Source organism: Sminthopsis crassicaudata, chromosome 1 (genome assembly GCF_048593235.1).
Source record: "Sminthopsis crassicaudata isolate SCR6 chromosome 1, ASM4859323v1, whole genome shotgun sequence".
NCBI lineage: Eukaryota > Metazoa > Chordata > Mammalia > Dasyuromorphia > Dasyuridae > Sminthopsis > Sminthopsis crassicaudata.
Window position 1 is genome coordinate 54,705,107 of NC_133617.1, and position 19,968 is coordinate 54,725,074.

Below are 19,968 nucleotides of genomic sequence, written 5' to 3' on the forward strand. Positions count from 1 at the left end.
TGAATATGGAAATATGTTTAGAAGAAATGCACATGTTTGAACCTATATCAAATTGCTTGCTGTCTTTGTGGAAGGGGAGGGGGAAGAGAGGGAAACAATTTTGAGATACAAGGTTTTGCAAAGGTGAATGTTGAAAACTATTTTTGTATGGATTTGGAAAAATAAAATACTACTGAAAATAAAGAAAAGAAAAGAAAAATAAGATTTTCTTTTAGCTGTACCTCTGGGATGTTAGATCTCCTTTGGGGCCTTTTAAAACACTAGCCTATTTTGTGAGAAACTGAATATTATCTGTGAACAGGTAATTTCCCTCCAGTAGAAAGTAAGCTCCTTGAGGGTAGGGGCATTCTCATTCTGGTCCATGTGTTCCATTATTTTGCTCAGAGGGTGGGCCCATGGCAGACACTTAATACACACTTCTTGATTAGTTGGATATAAATAACTGTTTTGCTTAATACAATTACATTTAAATTAGTTGATTCAGTGCATAATTAATTGATTTTAATGTTTTTCAGTTCCTCACTCTGAAATCCCCATTAGGGTCTTATTCCCTTCATTCTTTTCCAGTTTTCCTTGTGTGTCTTAAGTTAGCATATGTTCTATTCTGCTTTTTTTTCCCCCTATTTTCATCATTTCAAAAAGTTCTTTCCGGTTCTTTTCATTTCTCATACTTTTCCATTTTAATTGTTTTATAGTGTTCCATCACAACAATGGACCTTAGAGGCTATCTAACCTAACCATCACATCCCCATTTTACAGATGAGGAAACTGATATCCATAGAGGTTAAGTGATTTGTCTGGGTCACACAGCTAGTAAGTGTCTGAGGCAGGATTTGAACCTACCCACTACACCAGAAATGTCAAACGCACAGCTAGTGAACTTCATGTGGCTCACAACACTCTCAAGTGAAGCTCACACCAGACTAAACATGTAGTTCCTTTCTGATTTTAATGATGTCAATGTATTAATTTTTTTTTAAAAAAAGAGGAAATATGTAAATATATATGGTTTTCTAAGTCAAAATCAGGCCACTGGGGTCCCTGCATGCAGTTGGGTAGTTTCCATTTTTATTTGAGATAAACACCTCTAAGTGTGATGGGCTGAACACCAGCAGGCTGGGGCTCAGATAAGGGCTTTTATGTCAATCCACTCTCAGCCAATTGATTTAATAAGCATTTATTAGGCACTTACTGTGTGCCTGTATCTGTGTGAGGCACTAGGCGTACAAAGACAAAAATGAAAAAGTCCCTGCCCTCCGGGAGCTTACACTCTATTGGGGAGACTCCAAGTGCAAGAGGTATTGTGGTACAACTGATAAGGTGCTAGATTTGGACTTGGGAAGACCTGGCTTCAAGTTCTGTGTCAAAGACTTTATGACTTTGGACTAGTCACTTCATTTCTCCTACTCTCGGGTTTCCTTGTGTGTGAAATGAGGGTACCAGACTAAATGGCCTGGGAGGTCCCCCCTCCCCCATGATCTGTGTTTATGAGATGCACAAAGTGTACAAAGGGACGTGCATTCCTACATGCAGTTACGAAAAGTAGCTTAAAAATTACAAAAAGTAATTTGGTCTCAAGCAAAGCTAGGTTAGATTCCAAACTGATGATCAGTACCTTGCTCTGGGAGTCAGCCGGGGGTACAGGGGAAGCATTTATAAAGCACCTACTGTGTGCCAGGTTCTGTGCTAAGTGCTACTTGTTGTCCTTCATTCCTGAAGATCTGTATGACATTATTATGTCATGTTGGGCACAAGTGGTCTGTATGAACAAATATCATCTCAAATAAAAATCTTCACAATGTTTGATGTTCTGAAAATGGGATGTCAAGGGGAAAACCTCTCCTGGAGACGCCGACGGTGCTTTCCCAGGTGACTCCTAGGAGGTAATTGCCCCTCTCTCCGGCTCAGTTATGAAATGAAAGCATTGAACTTCAGGCCCTCCTGACATTCTCATTCAATATTTACATTTAAAAGAAAAACAAGGGCCCTCACTCTGAGTTTTGCCCAGTGCAGGTGGAGGCAGGGAATTTGTGTAGGGCCCTGTGGTCCATGTTCCAAATGATAAAGGCTTTTACTGAGGAGGTGGAGGAGGAGAGGGAGGGACAGGGCAGAAAAGTAGGGGGGTGAGAAAATGAGGTTCCTGGGCAGGACGTAATGGGCGCAAGTTTTCTGAGGTCCTCAGAGCTGGGAGCCTCTCAGAGATTCCAGGAGACCCCCTGCGGATTTCCAAGGCACTCAATCCCCAGCAGCGGGCAGCTCTCCCCACAGGAGCTCCAGAGCCCAGCCCACCATGTGTTGGGAGGCTTCAGTCATGTATTGGCAACAGAGCCAGTCCTCGAGTCCGGCTGCCTCCCCACTGCCCGCCAGCCGCTCCGCCAGCTCCAGGGGCAGCAGGGCCCGGTGGATGTCCAGCCAGGGCCCCAGCGGGAGGCCTTGGGCCTGGAGCTTGGGCCCCGGCCCCCACAGAATGGTCTGCAGGGCCACTCGGACCTGGGCCACGGGGGGCCGGTGGTCTGGCGCGGCCTGCAGCAAACGAGGGGTCAGGCGGGCCAGAGCCAGGGAGTAGGCTGAGCGGATTGGCAGGGGGGGAGCCGAGGACCCTCGGGCCTGGGCCAGCGCAGGGCCTTGGCCCAGCATCTCATAGATAAGGAGGCCCAGCTGAAGTTCATCCTCCCGTGCTGGTAGCTGGGGCACCAGTGACCGGGTCCTGGCAAAGTTTGTGAGGAGCAGCTGGGGCAAGGCTCCTATTGGCTGGCCCCGGGGCACTGCCAGGAGCAGGTTCTCGGGCCTCAGGTCCCCGTGACCCAGACTGTCCAAGTGCAGCTGCTTCAGGGCCCCACACAGCTGGAGCAGCAGGAGGCAGACCCGGCGCTCGTACCACCCTGGATGGCTCCCGTGTAGCTCCTTGTTGGCGCTGACCCAATCGGCCACGGTCTGAGTGGGCACCTCGGCCACCAGAGCCGCCGGCCCTTGCCACGGTGCCTCTGGCAGTGTCCCTGCGGGCAGCTGGCCACAGAGACTCTGCACATTAAAATGTGGCTTGAGTGTGGCCTGCAGGGCCAGCCCGGGGGGCTCGGCATGGAGGGCTTTGGGAGTCACGGACCAGAGCTTGGGCACCTGGAGGCCAGAGGGACACGGGTCAGAAGTCAAAATTCATACCTTCTTCGCCCTCTCAGGCCTTCCCCCGGGAAGCAGAGGAAGCTGGGGGACGGTCCTCCCTGATGTCTCCTTCCCTTTTTCCTGTCTGGTCCACTTAGCCCCAAGTCTCTCCTCTCATCGTTTTCTCCCCTCCTGGCTCACATTTCCCTTCCAAGGATTCTTCCCTACGCAGCCCGTGCTTCCTTTGTCATAGACTCCCACAAAGCCACAATTCTTCCCGGATCTGGCCTAGGGTCCTTCCTCCTTCGGCCTGGCTTTATCCCACCCCCAAGTCCGGGACTCTCCCCCACAATGGCCTAGGGCCCCCCTTACGCAGTCCAACAGAGCTCTTCCCCTCCACCCTCCATCTTGCCCAGGAAGGATGACTTCTCCAAGCCTTGTGCCCTGACACGAGCCCCCCTCCCTCGGGAGTTTGGTACTCCCAGTTGTACCTCCCATGCCCACGTCCGCCGGGCACTCACCTTGGCAGCCAGGAGATGCCAGGTGTCTTCGGTGATCCGAACCACCTTATAGTACCAGGCATCCCCACTCTCCGCACAGGGCTCGCTGTCCAGCAGGCGGAAGCTCTGGCCCGGGCCCCCTCTGCCCGGCCACGGCCCGGCCAGCCGGGCCCCAAGCTGCTCCTCTATGCAGCGCAGGGTGTCCAACTGGCAGCCTCTCAGCACCTTGTACGCCTCCTGGGGGCTGCCCAGGTCCTGGAAGAAATGACCCAGCTCCCAGTCGGGGGTGGCGAAGGTCAGCCGGCGAGGGTCGGGGCCAAGGCGGCTCACCCCACCGCGGGGGAGCTCCTCCAGGCTCCGGGACTCCAGCAAGGGCTTCCTCAGTTTGTCCCAGGGGGTCTGGCCGGGACTGGCTTGGTGCTCCCTCCTAGGAAGGGAACTGTAGCCATAGGAGGAGTGAAGAGTCTTGCTAGTAGGAAGAGAGCGGGTCCGGCAGAGGGTCTTCTGAGGCAAGGGAGGGGGTGCGAGGCTGGTAGAGGACAGCCTTGATGTCCGTGGGCGGCAGGGTTTAGAGGGCAGCAAGTGGGCTCGCCCTTCTCCTGCAAAAGGACGTAAGGAGTCACTGTCAGATTTGGGGGCAGAACCCGGGATGTCAGAGCTAGGAGGGCCCTTAGAACCCAGGAGGTCAGAGCTGGGAGGGCCCTTAGAACCCAGGAGGTCAGAGCTGGGAGGGCCCTTAGAACCCAGGAGGTCAGAGCTGGGAGGGCACTTAGAACCCAGGAGGTCAGAGCAGGGAGGGCCCTTAGAACCCGGGATGTCAGAGCTGGGAGGGCCCTTAGAACCCAGGAGGTCAGAGCTGGGAGGGCCCTTAGAACCCAGGAGGTCAGAGCAGGGAGGGCCCTTAGAACCCGGGAGGTCAGAGCTGGGAGGGTCCTTAGAACCCGGGAGTCAGAGCTGGGAGGGCCCTTAGAACCCAGGAGGTCAGAGCAGGGAGGGCCCTTAGAACCCAGGAGGTCAGAGCAGGGAGGGCCCTTAGAACCCGGGAGGTCAGGGCTGGGAGGGCCCTTAGAACCCGGGAGGTCAGGGCTGGGAGAGCCCTTAGAACCCGGGAGGTCAGGGCTGGGAGAGCCCTTAGAACCCGGGAGGTCAGGGCTGGGAGGGCCCTTAGAACCCGGGAGGTCAGGCTGGGAAAACCCCTACCACTGCCCAGTACAACCATCTCGTTTTACAATTGAGAAAACTACGTCCCAAGAGAAGCCATCCTAGTCTGTGTGGGCAGCTATCCCTCTCAGGCTCTTTCACCACCTCAGCCTGACCCCGAGCCCCAGTCGGGCTGGCCGGAGTGCCTCCGAGACCGCAGCTCGCTCACCAAGGTTGCTATAAGGATAATGCAAAGAAGAGGAGGGGAGCTCTTTACTGGGGGTGGCGGCCGGCGGGTCTGAATCACTCATGCTTCTGGTAGCGGAGGGCTTCCTGTAAGAGAGGAAACACCAGTGTGCTTGTGTGCACAGACTGTAAATGGAGAGCGGCGTTGGAAGGAGAGTCAGAGGTCGTCGGTGAATCAGCCTCCTGGACTCCGGCTTCCTCTTTTGCACAACACAAGCCCCCCCCAGGTCCCCCCGGCTCTAAACCTGATTCGCACGTGTACATTCCGGGTGTGGGGAGCACGCTTACACACGGATGTCTTCACACACTTGCAGGGACACGTACAGGGCTGCTATTACGTGGGCACATATGCAGAAAAACACAGGATCGTATAATCTTTGCATTGAAAGGACCAGTCCGTGTAGCAAACTGAATCCAGGCTACAGCATCCTGCCTTTGCTTGGATACTTCTAATAAAGGGAGTTTTACGGATCCCCACACCTGGGCCGCCCAGTTCTGGCCCAGTTCCAACAGCCCCAGCAGCTGCGAGCCTTGTCAGTCACCGGCCAGAATCGCCCCTTCTCCGGGCGGCAGGGAGGGATGGGGCACTGACCCCCGGCCCCGGACCCCATTCTGCTCCTCACTGACTAGGACTTCGGCCGGCACCTTTGCCCGTCTGAGGCTCCATTTCCTCCTCCCAAAACGAGCGGAGGGCCCAGAACATTTCGAAGCCTCGTCCAGTTCTACCTCTAGAGGAAAAGCCCTGCCCTTCCCCCTCGCGCCGCCTCCGTGCCAGCTTCCTTTTCCGATGGCTGCTGCCTTTCCTCCCCTCCTCTGCCCGACTCACCTGCTGAGCCCGAGCCGGGGCCTCGCCAGATGTGCTGCTGAGCCGGACCCGAGGGTCGCCCCGTCTCCAGGGAGATGTCAGGCCCAGCCTCCACCCCGAGAAGAGGAAGCAGCGAAACAGTTACACCACGGCCAGGCCCTTGCGCAAACCTGGGGCCCTCCTCCAGCATCTGCCCCGAGCTGGGACTGAGGGCACCCTGCGGGCCTGAAGGAACCCGGCGGCTCCTCCTCCTCTGCTCCTGGTCAGAGAACGGTGGCGCGGGGTGGGAGAGTGGCTGGGATATCAGGCCTGGGCTCAGGAGGGCGTGAGTCCGAGTGTGGTCTCCACACCTTCCAGTCACTGAGCGCTGCCTCAGTTTCCTAATTTGTAAATGAGGATTTATAACAGTGCCTACTTCCAGTAGTTGTCATGAAAATTAAATGAGATAATATTTGTAAGAAAGCATTTGGCACAGTGCCTGGCACAGAGCAGGGGCTTACTAAATGTGTGTTTTCTTCCTTATTTCTCATTGGCCAAGAAAGGAGTTTTAGGGTGAAATACTGTAATATTGGAACTATTTCCATGAATGAATTCCAGTTCTAACAAATGAAATCAATTCATAAGTTGTATGTTTGCAGAACGTGTGATCCCATAAACGTTTGTTTTTTTTAGAACCAGGAGAACATTATACACAGCAACAAGAAGATTATACGATAATCAGTTATGATGGATGTGGCTGTCTTCAATAATGAAATAATTCAGACCAATTCCAATGATTTAATGATGGGGAGCGCCATCTGCACCCGAGAGGACTGTGGGAACTGAGTGTGGACCACAACAGAGCATTCTCACTTTTTGTCGTTGTTTGCTTGCATTTTTTCTTTCTCATTTTTTCCCTTTTGATCTGATTTTTCTTGTGCAGCAAGAGAATTGTGGAAATATGTAGAGAGGAACTGCACGTGGATTACTTGCTGACTGGGGGAGGGGTGGGGAGAAAGGAGGAAAAAGTTAGAATACAGGATTTTGTAGGGGTGAATATTGAAAATTATACACACACACACACACATATATATATATAATAAAAAAGCTTTAAATTTTTTTTGCTTTTTGACATCTGGGGTTGAATGAAAAGAAATATATTTACTGCTTATCCTGTGTAAAGTACTGGGGATACAAAAAATAAAAAATCCTTGCTCTCAAGGAACTTGCAATCTGATAGGAGGAAATACTGTAGGGATTGGGGATCTCCAGAGATTAGAATTTTGGTTTGGAAAATTTAGGGATGTTGAATGGAAATATGGTGGAATAGGTTTTGAAACATCCTCTCTAGTGGGATCATGCAGCGAGGTGGTGTGAGGTGACTGGTGCAAACGTTCCTCTTTGATGCAAAAGCCTCTTCTAGTTCTCTACCACAGATCCTATCGTTGGGAATGCAGTCTGTGGGTGAGCCTTTGGAAGTGCTAGGCGTCTAAGAGGAGGTGGAAGATGTGTGATGTTAGACCTTGCTTGGAGTGGAGTGGATGGGATGTCATTCCCTGACATTTAGTTCCCATGGAAACAAGCAGTCCTTCTGGGTCACAAAGGCAAGAACCAAGGGAATCATACAGTCATAGTGATTATTGGAAGTTTTTTTGTTATTATACCTTTTTATTTTCAAAACATATGCAAGGATAATTTTTCAACATTGACCCTTGCAAAATCTTGTGTTCCAATTTCCCCCCTTCCCTCCACCCCTGCCTCTAGATGTATATATTTACATATATACATATATATATATATATATATATATATGTAAATCTAATATATGCATATCCAATATCTTATTGTACAAGAAAAATCAGGTTAAAGGGGGGAAAATGAGAAAGAAAATAAAATTAAAAGAAGTGAAAATTCTATGTTGTGATTCATACTCACTCCCCTCAGTCCTCTCTATGGGTGTAGAGAGCTCTCATCGTCACAAGATAATTGGAACTGGTCTGAATCATCTCATTGTTGAAGAGAGCCACGTCCATCAGAATTGATCATCACATAATCTTGTTGTTGCCATGTACAACGACCTCCTGGTCCTGCCCATTTCCCTCAGCATCCGTTCATGTGAGTCTCTCCAGGCCTCTCTGAAATCATCCTGCTGCTCATTTCTTACAGAACAATAATATTCTACAACATTCATATACCATAATTTATTCAGACATTCTCCATGATGGACATCCACTCAGTCTCCAGTTTCTGGCCACAACAAAAAGGGCTGCCACAAACATTCTTGCACAGGTGGGTCCCTTTCCCTATTTCAAAGTTTTCATAATCCATAACCAAGACTGGGCAAGACTAAATATGGGCTTTGACATTTAAAGAAAGCTGGGCCACCAGGACCCCAGGCAAGTCTGTTTATGAACATGTTCTTTTAAAAACATTTAATAATTATATTATCATATTATTAGAACTATAATATATATAATTATTATATCACAGACAATTATGTTATAAACAACAAAGTAATGTCATTAATATATGTTATAAATAGTATGTTATAGTATTATAAACAAAGTTTAATATTTTATTCCCCCCTCATAAAAATGTAGATAAAACATATAGAAAGGTTCTAAGGAACGAGTTGAGATCATTCAAGTGTAAAGTGCTAATTGGTGGTTTGCCCAAATACAGCACTTTGGGTAGAGCCTTTGGTTTTATCCTCTAATGCTCTTAATAGATTGAAACACTCATCAGACCTGGATCAAAGGGTCACATGAATGTTTCATTACTCAGGCAGCTGGATGAAGGATAGATTGGGGAGGAGTGAGATTAGAAGCAAGGACACCCATTTAGAAGGGAAGGGAAAGGAAAAAGCATCTATTCAGCACCTGTCATAGGGAGGAAGGGAGCAAGATTTAGGAGGAAGAATGATGAATTCTATCTTAGACACATGGAGCATCCAGGTGAAGATGCCCCATAGATGGCTGAGTTCTGGTAAGAGTCTAGGGCTTGATATAAAACAGGAAATCCTCAGGAAAATGAAGACTTGAACACTTGGGGGCAAATGCAATCAGCAAAAAAGAATGAAGGGAAAGAAAAAAAATGAAGCTCAGGGAAGAATTTTGGGGACCCCCGGGTGCAGGGTGAGAGATGAATGATGGAGTAGAAAAGAATGCTAAGATGGAGAGGGTAGAAAGGTTAAAAATAAACAAATAAAAAAACAACCCAGAAGAAATGAGGAGCCCAGAAGCCAAGGGAAGAGAGAACAGCATCCAGAAAGGTGATCTGTAATGTCAAATCTGTAGAAAGGCTCTTGTTTGTCCTTCCTTCTCCAAGAGGACCATGGCATCAGGGAGGTGACCCATGGCTTGCAAATGAATTGGATTTAAGTGAGGGAGGGCTGGGCAAGGTCACTGCCTCACTTTCTCCTCCGGGGCCATCTGGGCCCAGTGACCAGATATAGAGCAGGAGGACTGGAGATGGCCCCGGATGCAGGGGGAGACCTTGGCCCCTTTAAGGTAAGATCTTGCCCAGATCTCAGTGTGACTGGAGCAAAGTCCATTCAGGGATAGAGAATGCCCTCATTTACCTAGTCAAAAATCAGTCTGGGAGGGGACACCCTCAGGGATTCTGGCCCAAACAGAAACAGTTGCTATTTATACTCTTTCTGAGCCATCTGGGCCCAACAGTGACCCCTAAAAGTCTAGAGCTGGGACCTAGTGTTGATCAATGGATGAGTCAGAATGATTTACTGTTAAGGAATATAAATTTTGACCTCTGAAAACTCACGAGGTATCTTGGGGTTTATAGGCTAGATTTCTTTTTTTAAGGCAGAGAGGATAAAGACGGAGAAAGCATTAAGATGTTAGTGTCTCTTGATTTCAGGTGAGCCGTGGGATTAGATCTTTATTGAAAAGGATAGAAAATGAGAAAACAATAGTCCACAGCTTTCTAGTGTTTTAGCTATGAAAGGGAGAGAGTTAGAACAAGAACCAGAGGGGATGATGGGGTCCCCAGGAGAGTTTTATTGTTGTTGTTAAACAATGGGACGGGCATTAGGACCTGAGCTTGTTTGTACACAGCAAGTAAAGAGACAGTTAAGAGGGAGAGGCTGAAGGGCTTGGAGAAGACAGTCATAGATTTCCAGCTGAACTTCTAGATTCTCTTCCAATCTCCTAATTTACCCAGAAGGAAGTTGAGGTTCAGAAACGTTAACTCTCTACTTACAGTCACACACGCGATTGTTGAACCACTACCAGTGATGTTTGAAAGATGATCAAGAGGGGGGAAATACTGATGGAGTGGAACGAATAAATGTCCCCATTTTCAAAAAAGGGAAGTTGGCTAACTTCCCTTTGGTTTCTGGCAAAATTCAAGGATGCATTATTAAAGGAATGATTAAAATTATTAAAAGTTAGGGGGTATCTAGACCACACAGTTTGGCTTCTTCATACTAGGCTAACTTTATTTCCTTATTTAAGAAAACCCCCTCCCTGGTAGGTCTTGGGAGTACTATAGCTGTAGCTTACCTAGATTTTAGTGAAATAGTTGCTAAAATTTCTCATGCTATTCTTGTGGAAATCCTGTGTGGAAGACTTCTACCATGACCCAATTCTTCATCCTGAAATTCACTCTAAGCCTAGAATTCCCCTGCACCCCTCCTTTGACTGTTCAGTCCTTCCCCAGGGCGTCCATTTTAAGGGGGGCAATCAAGGCTTCTTTCTCTTCACCTTGCCCTGCCCCCACACTCCATCCCTACTCATTTTTAAGCTTTTTTTTAGAGAAAGACTTAAAAAGGCTAGAGTTTCCCAGGGCACCCAGGGCCAATGACAGTCACCCTGATCTATATTTTACCACGGGACTCTGAGGAGAAAGTGAGGTTTGGTACAGCTTTGTCTCACTTAAAACCAATTTATTTGCAATTCATGGTGTCCTCTCACTGACTTCTGGTTCTCTTGAAGAATGCAGGGCCAACTACTGGTCTTTCCCCATTAGAACGCATGCTCCCCGAGGGCAGGGATCACCTAGCACTTCGCCTGGTGCCTGGTATACAGTAAGTGGATAATAAATGCAGTTGATTAGAAAGGAGAGACATAGACTAGATAGATGATAACACAATTCAATGGATTTGGAGCCAGTTGACTGGACTGATTCCCAAAGGGTAATTACCAGGCAGGAAAGAAGTCACTTTGGAAGACGCACCTGGCGGAGTGTCTCAGGGATTCAATGGCTCAACCTTTGCCATTGAATGTTGTCATCCACGACTTCGGATAAAGGCCTGACATGGCATGTTCTTCTCAAGGCCACGAATGGCACAGAGGAGCTCACTGGGGGAGGGTATTTTACAGGCGGCCTTGACAGGCTGGAGTTTCAAAGTGCAATTAATAAGGTGGAAGACGCGGCCAGACATCGGTCTGAGAGAGATCCAGGAGTGTTAGTGTGGGGTGATGTAGCAGCCAAGGAAACTCTCCCTCCCTCTCTCCGTTCCTTCCTTCCTTTTTCTTCCTTCCTTCCTTCCTCTTCCTTCCTTCCTTCCTTCCTTCCTTCCTTCCTTCCTTCCTTCCTTCCTTCCTTCCTTCCTTCCTTCCTTCCTTCCTTCCTTCCTTCCTTCCTTCCTTCCTTTTTCTTCCTTCCTTCCTTCCTTCCTTCCTTCCTTCCTTCCTTTTTCTTCCTTCCTTCCTTCCTTCCTTCCTTTTTCTTCCTTCCTTCCTTCCTTCCTTCCTTCCTTCCTTTTTCTTCCTTCCTTCCTTCCTTCCTTCCTTCCTTCCTTCCTTCCTTCCTTCCTTCCTTCCTTCCTTCCTTCCTTCCTTCCTTCCTTCCTTTTTCTTCCTTCCTTCCTTCCTTCCTTCCTTCCTTCCTTCCTTCCTTCCTTCCTTCCTTCCTTCCTTCCTTCCTTCCTTCCTTCCTTCCTTCCTTCCTTCCTTCCTTTATTTTTCTTCCTTCCTTCCTTCCTTTTTCTTTCATGGAAGTTCTGCATGTTATATTTTAGAAAAGATGTTAATAGATTGAAGATTGTCAAGACAGGGCAACCAAGATAGTGAAGAGTCTTGAATCCATGCCTTTTAAAGGAGCCTATAAAGGAGTCCAGAAAAGACTCAAAGGGAACATGATTATTTTCTTTAAGTACTTGAAAAGCCGTCACGTGGAAAAAGGATTACATATTGTGCTAGGCCTCTCAGAGGAGAAATGGATGGAAATTGCAAAGAACTAAACTCAGGCTAGATGGAATTAAAAACAAACAAAAACAATGAGAAAAAGCCCAACAATTTTTTCACAAGTGGAATTATGCAAACATAAACTGACCTGTTTTGAGAGGTAGTGGGATCCCTTTCCCTTGCAGTTTCCAAGCAAAGGCTGGATCGATATTTGGCTCTAATTTAGGCAAGGGGTGCAGTGGACAATCTCTGAAATACCTTATATATCTGAGATTCCATGATTCTGCAAACGTCTGGGGAAAGGAAGGCAAGTGATAGTAAGGCTCTGGACCATGGGGTGGAGATGAATGAGATCAATATCTCTCAAAGAGAAATTGGGGAGATGTTGTAGTAGAGGGAGAATTTGGAAGTGGCAATGAGGAACAAAGAAGAGGACATCTTCTGGTCTAGTGTATCAAAAGGTAAGAATCACTAGTTTTGGATCGGGTACAGTAACTTCCAGAGAGTCAATTTTCTGTAAGCATCAAAGTGGAAGAACATGAGAAGATTTTGCTAAAATGCCTGTATCTGAATGCCTGGTGGAAGGAGAGGACAGATTTAACCTTGGTCAGTTCAAATATAAAAAACTGTATTTGGTATTGGATCAAAAAATATATATATATTTTTTGGAGACAGGATCTTTCTGTCTCACCCAGCCTAGACATGCAGTCATCCCTTGTGGGTACAATCCCAGTGATGATTGAAGCTTTGACCCACTCTGTTCCCTGATCCTGCCTGTACCCTCCCACTCACTACTTCAATAGATTCACCATTTTGGTAACAGATTTATTTTGGACCCCATTGGTTTTAACCTTACAACAGCTCAGAACACTTGAGTTTAAGCGATTAATTAACCTCAGTCTACCTAATTACTTAGTCTTTTTTTTTTTTTTAGCACCACATTTTAGGAAAAACATTTGGAGATAGTAAGGGGCTTTGAGATTACAATATATGAGTATTGTTTTAAAAGATAAAATTGGGGGTGTTTAGCCTAGAAAAAAGTAGGGGAGGGTACAAATAAGTATCTTCCAATATTTGTAGGGCCGTCTTGTAGAAGAATCACATCTATTCTGGTTGGATATGAAGGGCAGATCAACTAAAAGCAATAGGAAGGCCATTTTGTTCCATTAAAAGAGCAGAGAAAGGAGAATTCTAAAAAAAAAAAAAAAAAAAAAAAAAAAAAAAAAAAAGTCCCTGACAATTAGTGCTACCACAAGAAGGAGGAAGTTCCCCCTCACTACAAGTTCTCAAGCAAAAACATCGACTAAGGGATGTGGTAGAGGGGAATTATTGCTCAAACACAATTTGGACATTTTATTTCTGAAAGAGACAGAAAAGGGACATTTTGTGCAAAATGCTGAGAAAAATAGCTTATCATTCTTATATGATCTGAAAAAGAATCTTTTCTCAGATGGAAAAGTACTGGCTGAAGGGCATTGTTTTCCAGTGGCTAATTTAAGTTAACTTTTTCAGGACTTTGAAGGCTATTGCTGGGAAATTTTGAATCAAAGACTTGTTTGGGGGCTATTGGACCCACCACATAATAACTCTATTATCTGACAGAAAAGTGGGTTTGGCTTTTCTCAACAAAAGTTAGAGAAAAGACCCCTATTTGAGGTGTTAAAAGGCAGAAATAAGATGGTCATAAGTCTGGGACCATAGAAGCAAAAGAGGGAGGAGGAAAGGCAAGGAGAGAAACTGCTTACAGAGGCTTGAGAGGACGGAGCCTAGAAAAAGATACAGCACAAAGCCCAGGAAGCTCCTGGAGCAACAAAGGCTGAACACAGCTGACAAAAAGTCTCTGCTGAGGTAGGGAGCTGATCTGACTGGAGGTGTTGTTTGAAAGAGCTGATTGGAGGGAAATAGCCAGTATGTATATGGTCTCACAACAACCCATTTTACAAATGAGGAGAGAGGTTGTGACTTACCCAAGCTGACATAGCTAGTAAGGTAGGATTGGGACTCAGATCTCTTTCACTCCAGGTTCCATGCCCTGTTTACTGTGTCACTTTTTACTGTGGCTAGAGCTGGGAGAAGTCGGGAAAAGCTGCCTTGCAAAATTTATGGCTTATAAGACTCATCTGTTTCTTTTACTGGTATCTGTGGTTTTCAGAGGATATGGGAGGTAAGGAACCCCACAAAGTAGAGAACAAGACATGAGTGGCCTGGCAAATCCTGAATTTAAAAGTGACTGCTTTTTCCCTCGGAGTGTCCAGCTGCCTCAGCACGCAAGGGAGCTGACCTTCGAACTACACACTCTAGTCTTAGGGGTACTATCAGCCTAGAAGAGCTTAATGTTGCAGTAGGAATATGGAGGGCTCTGAGGGGGAATGGCGTCACCAGCTAGTGGCCCTGTAAAGAGAACAGAACCATCTGGGCCTGAAGTCCAGAGCCCTGCAGTGGCCGTGGGCCACAAGGATTTTCCTTTTTATATACCTCTCTGCTAGGTTTACACAAGTTTGTCCCCATTCTTCCCACAAGACACGTTGTGCATTGGTGGAAGAATATAGCCCAGGTTTGTGGGTGCCCTGTTACATTTTATTATTATTGCTTTTGTCTTCTATTTAGTAAATTTTTTTTGATTATTCTTGCTTTTACCTTCAAAGCTTTCAAGTTTAAGAATTAATGGTTTCATTTTGATTAATTTGGGTAATTAGGAAGCACACTGGTGGTGCTCTTAGGAGCTATAGTTATGAATTTAGGTGTGTATTTGTATATTTTACACATTCACCCCCCATGTAGATTACCCTTAGGGCTTGGGTAGCTATGGCTGATTCATTCCTTTGGGACCTCTCCCTGTCCCCAGACCTACCAGTGTGAATACAGACTCAGAGAGAGAGAGACAGAGACAGAGTCACAGAAAGAGACAGAAACAGAGAGAAAGAAAGAAAGAAAGTGAGAGAGGAGAGAGAAAGAGAGACAGAGAAAGGAGAGAAAGAGAGAAACAGAGAAACAAAGAAAGAGAGACAGTGAGAGACACACAGAAAGAGACAGAAACAGAGGGAAAGAGAGACACAGGTACACACAGAGAGAGAGAGAGAGACAGAGAGAGAGAGAGAGAGAGAGAGAGAGAGAGAGAGAGAGAGAGAGAGAGAGACAGAGAGAGACAGAGAGAGACAGAGACAGAGACAGAGACAGAGAGAGAGACAGAGAGAGAGAGAGAGAGACAGAGAGAGAGAGAGAGAGAGACAGAGACAGAGAGAGAGAGAGACAGAAACAGAGGGAAAGAGAGACACAGGTACACACACAGACAGAGACAGAGACAGAGAGAGAGAGAGAGAGAGAGAGAGAGAGAGACAGAGAGACAGAGAGAGAGACAGAGACAGAGACAGAGACAGAGAGAGAGACAGAGAAAGAGAGACAGAGAGACAGAGAGAGAGAGAGAGAGAGACAGAGACAGAGAGAGAGAGAGACAGAAACAGAGGGAAAGAGAGACACAGGTACACACACAGACAGAGACAGAGACAGAGAGAGAGAGAGAGAGAGAGAGAGAGAGAGAGAGAGAGAGAGAGACAGAGACAGAGACAGAGAGACAGAGAGAGAGACAGAGATAGAGAGAGAGACAGAGACAGAGAGAGAGAGACAGACAGAGAGAGAGACAGACAGAGAGACAGAGAGAGAGACAGAGATAGAGAGAGAGACAGAGACAGAGAGAGAGACAGAGAGAGAGAGACAGAGAGAGAGACAGAGAGACAGAGAGAGAGAGACAGAAACAGAGGGAAAGAGAGACACAGGTACACACACAGACAGAGACAGAGAGAGAGGGAGAGAGAGAGAGAGAGAGAGAGAGAGAGAGAGAGAGAGAGAGAGAGAGAGAAAGAGACAGAGAGAGAGAGACAGAGACAGAGAGAAAGGGAGAAAGAGAGACAGAGACAGAGAGACAGACAGAGAGAGAGAGAGAGACAGAGAGAGAGAGAGAGACAGAGAGAGACAGAGAGAGAGACAGACAGAGACAGAGAGAGACAGAGAGAGAGAGAGAGAGAGAGAGAGAGAGAGAGAGACAGAGACAGAGAGAGAGACAGAGAGAGAGAGACAGAGAGAGAGACAGAGAGACAGAGAGAGAGAGACAGAAACAGAGGGAAAGAGAGACACAGGTACACACACAGACAGAGACAGAGAGAGAGGGAGAGAGAGAGAGAGAGAGAGAGAGAGAGAGAGAGAGAGAGAGAGAGAGAGAGAAAGAGACAGAGAGAGAGAGACAGAGACAGAGAGAAAGGGAGAAAGAGAGACAGAGACAGAGAGACAGACAGAGAGAGAGAGAGAGACAGAGAGAGAGAGAGAGACAGAGAGAGACAGAGAGAGAGACAGACAGAGACAGAGAGAGACAGAGAGAGAGAGAGAGAGAGAGAGAGAGAGAGAGAGACAGAGACAGAGAGAGACAGAGACAGAGAGAGACAGAGAGAGACAGAGAGAGACAGAGAGACAGAGAGAGAGATAAGAACATTGAGGTTCTGTGAGGATAGGGAATAGAGAAGCTGAAATTCATTAGGGATGAGAATGTCAAGGCAAGTAGCAGATGGAGGGAAACTTTCCTCTCTAGAGACAGATAAAACTCAATCACAGAGTTTAGGGTAATGCTGTATATGAATTCACTAATTTGATAAGGCAGAGAAGGAACTAGTTGGAAAGAGCAGGGGGTGGGAGGTTGATGAACTGGCAGGAGCGGAAGTTCCTCTTCAATATGTTTAATCTGGATTTAGGCAGATGGTCCCTTCAAGCATTTAAAAGACTGTGATACGAGATTAAAATTTTTCTGCTTGACTCCCAGAGGGAAAACTAGCATTGAAATGCATGCTTTTGTTCAGTTCTATCCATTTTTTTTGTGATCTCATTGGGGCTTTCTTGGCAAAGATACTGGAGTAGTTTGTCATTTCTTTTTCCAATTCTTTTGATAGACGAGGAACTGAAGGCAAATTGCCCCAAGTCACACAGAAAGTGTCTGAGGTTGGATTTGAACTCAGACCTTCCCAACTCCAGGCCTGGGACTCTATCTGTTGCACTATTTTGCTGCCCCTTGGGAGTTCATAGGATTACAGGTTTAGAGCTAGAAGGTTTTGTTTTTTAATTTTATTATAGCTTTTTATTTACAAAACATGCATGGGTACTTTTTCAACACTGATCCTTGCAAAACCTTCTGTTCCAAATTTTTCCCTGCTAAAAGGGTTTTTAAAGGATATCTAGACCAGTCCTCTCATTTTGCAAATGAAGAAATTGTGGGCCAGAGGAATTAAATATTTTGCCCAGTTTCTACAGGTGAGTGAAAAAGCTAAGATTCGAACCCCAGTCATCCACTTCAAACTTTGTGCCCTTTTTGCTCTGCCAGAAGCAATGGGGGAAAGTCATAGGGAAAGCACAAGTTGGATTAAATTCCTTCTGAGACCTCTTTCAGCCTTAGCACAGTATCTGGCATGCAGCAGGCACTTAATAAATGTTTATTGACTGACTTCCAACATCCAGAATCTCTGAGGCCATGATCGTTTGCAGCTATCCAAGCAGAAGGAGACAATTCTGCTCTCTGGGCTTCAGATAACAGAAGTTCCTTCGAAGTCTAACATCTTTTGTTCCTTTGCAGAGAAAAGGGTCCTTTTTTTTTTTTTTTCCTTTCTAGACGGTCCCAGTGAAAATATTTATCATAACAATTAAACATTAGCAAATTTGAACTTGCAGGTGCCTTAAAAACCATCTGGTGGCTGTTTCTTGTTTTGCCCTAATTTAACCCAGAATTAATTGGTCCTTGGTCTTTCCCTAAGACCTCTGCTAGGTGGTCTTGGAGACTGAGGGGATGGCTAGTTTACTTGGAGACACCTTTTAGGGAGGAAGACGGAAATTTCTTGGGAACCTGGGGGAGAGTGTGTAAGTCCTAGAGGCTCCGACTTTTCCTTCCTCTTTGAGGTCTTTTGAAGGAATGTTCTTGGGGGAAAGTGTTTCAAGGATACAGATCATCCAATGTAAGTGAATAGGAATCCTGTCTACAGATTTTCTGGTGTTTATCCAGATTCTACCTGGAGACCTCCAGTGATGGGGAACTCTGACCTCCTGAGACAGTCCATTTGGATACTTAAGTCAGGCAATCAGGTAGAGTCAGAGCTGTAACTATTTCTTCATGTTGAGCCAGAATCTGCTCCCTGAAATTTCCACCCACTCATTTATCCTGGTCCTGCAGATTGAGTTTAATCCACTTTCCCATTTCAGATCAGTATGTGATCTCTTCTCCAGGCTAAACAAACCCATTTCTTTTTTTTTTCTTTCTTTCTTTTTCCCTGAGGCTGGGATAAGTGACTTGCCCAGGGTCACACAGCTAGGAAGTATTAAGTGTCTGAGATCACATTTGAACTCAGGTCCTCCTGAATTCAGGGCTGGTGCTCTCTCCACTGCGCCACCTAGCTGCCCCAAACCCATTTCTTTTTTTTTCTTTCTTTCTTTTTCCCTGAGGCTGGGGTTAAGTGATTTGCCCAGGGTCACACAGCTAGGACGTGTTAAGTGTCTGAGATCAGATTCGAACTCGGGTCCTCCTGAATTCAGGGCTGGTGCTCTTTCCACTACGCCCCTTAGCTGCCCCAAACCCATTTCTTTCAATGGACCTTCAAAGCAGCCTGGGTCTCCAGTTTCTTCCCATCTGGGGGATCTCGTCCTTTCCAACATGTGGCTCCTAGAACCTCGAGGTACTCCAAGGGGGGGTGGGGGGTCTCACCACTAATGAGGATGCCAGGAGAATGGCTCCTCCCCCTTCTGGCCTCCACATTTCTGCTCCCATCTGGGGGTCAGGCCCGGGCCGGGGCTCAGGCAGCTCTCCTCTGCCACCCCTTTCACAGCACTGGCACCCGGTGCATCTCCTCGCTCTGATCTGATTCTCGTGCCCTTTGTTCTTATTTAAAAAACATCTGTCATACTTTTCAACAATAGAGCAGCCAAACACCTGCTCTGGCTTTTGTCTGATTTTAGAAAGGGCCGAGGCTGGGGAGGATTACAGCCACAGGGAGGATTTACCCTCTCCTCACTCTGGTTTCATCTGCTCTTCCTGCCCCCCCAGGAGAGGGAGACAGGCGCAAATAGGCTGTTCTCTCTATTTTATACCAGGGGCTCAACATGGGCAAGTAACTTACTTCCATCACGCTGCTAGTCCACAACAGCAGAACCTGGAACGCCTGTTTCAGATAGGAGGTAGCGCAGCGCTTTGGAACGGGCCGGGACTGAGGGTCAGGACATCTGCGCTCTACACATGGACCTGCTGTTCATGCTGTATTATTTTAGGCAAAACGCTTCCCCTTTCAGGCCTTCTGTAAAATGAGGGGCTGGACTGGCCTCTCCCAGCTCTGACGGTCTGTATTTTAAGATTACTCCTCCCTCTGACATTTTGTGTCCAAAGTCTCCTTCCTATTTCTTTCACTTTTTGTTCTGAGGCCCCTCCTACCTTTGATGTTCCATGTTCTTTAAAATAAAAAAAAATTTATTCCATGTTCTAAGATTCATCCAGTTCTAACATTTCTTTCATATTCTAAAGTTCTACCCCAGTTCTACATCCTATGTTCTAAGGGCCCTCCCAGCCCTGACCTCCTGGGTTCTAAGGGCCCTCCCAGCCCTGACATCCTGGGTTCTAAGGGCCCTCCCAGCTCTGACCTCCTGGGTTCTAAGGGGCCTCTCAGCTCTGACCTCCTGGGTTCTAAGGATCCTCCCAGCCCTGATACCCTGTGTTCTAAGGGTCCTCCCAGCTCTGACCTCCTGGGTTCTAAGGACCCTCCCAGCCCTGATACCCTGTGTTCTAAGGGTCCTCCCAGCTCTGACCTCCTGGGTTCTAAGGATCCTCCCAGCCCTGACATCCCGGGTTCTAAGGGCCCTCCCAGCTCTGACCTCCTGGGTTCTAAGGATCCTCCCAGCCCTGACCTCCTGGGTTCTAAGGGCCCTACCAGCCCTGACCTCCTGGGTTCTAAGGGCCTCCCAGCCCTGACCTCCTGGGTTCTAAGGGCCTCCCAGCTCTGACATCCTGGGTTCTAAGGGCCCTCCCAGCTCTGACCTC

The 19,968-nt window shown here is 47.1% G+C and overlaps 1 protein-coding gene across 4 annotated transcripts; it reads right to left on the reverse strand.

Moving 5' to 3' along the window:
• Positions 1-1,161: 1,161 nt before the first annotated feature.
• Positions 1,162-19,245, reverse strand: PEAK3 (PEAK family member 3). Of its 4 annotated transcripts, none has more exons than XM_074304109.1 (4): positions 19,058-19,245; positions 4,969-5,072; positions 3,621-4,198; positions 1,162-3,117 (listed from the first exon to the last, which is right to left on the reverse strand). In XM_074304109.1, the coding sequence occupies exons 2-4, from the start codon at positions 5,048-5,050 to the stop codon at positions 2,236-2,238; spliced, it is 1,542 nt and encodes a 513-aa protein (XP_074160210.1). In that variant the 5' UTR covers positions 5,051-5,072; positions 19,058-19,245; the 3' UTR covers positions 1,162-2,235. The 4 variants fall into 4 exon arrangements, with proteins under 4 accessions (XP_074160210.1, XP_074160191.1, XP_074160200.1 ...); XM_074304090.1 differs by lacking the exons at positions 4,969-5,072; positions 19,058-19,245 and adding exons at positions 5,812-6,765; positions 7,705-8,221; XM_074304099.1 differs by lacking the exon at positions 19,058-19,245 and adding an exon at positions 5,812-5,929.
• Positions 19,246-19,968: the final 723 nt, after the last annotated feature.

What these genes read in the sequence shown, in the direction of transcription:
- PEAK3 (XM_074304090.1), bottom strand. Translation starts at nt 5,980, where the DNA reads ATGCTGGAGGAGGGCCCCAGGTTTGCGCAAGGGCCTGGCCGTGGTGTA. An exon ending in CCCCGGCTCGGGCTCAGCAG is followed by an intron (nt 4,199 to 5,811) that starts GTGAGTCGGGCA and finishes GTCCTTTTGCAG; the next exon opens with GAGAAGGGCGAGCCCACTTG. An exon ending in GGCATCTCCTGGCTGCCAAG is followed by an intron (nt 3,118 to 3,620) that starts GTGAGTGCCCGG and finishes TCTGGCCTCCAG; the next exon opens with GTGCCCAAGCTCTGGTCCGT.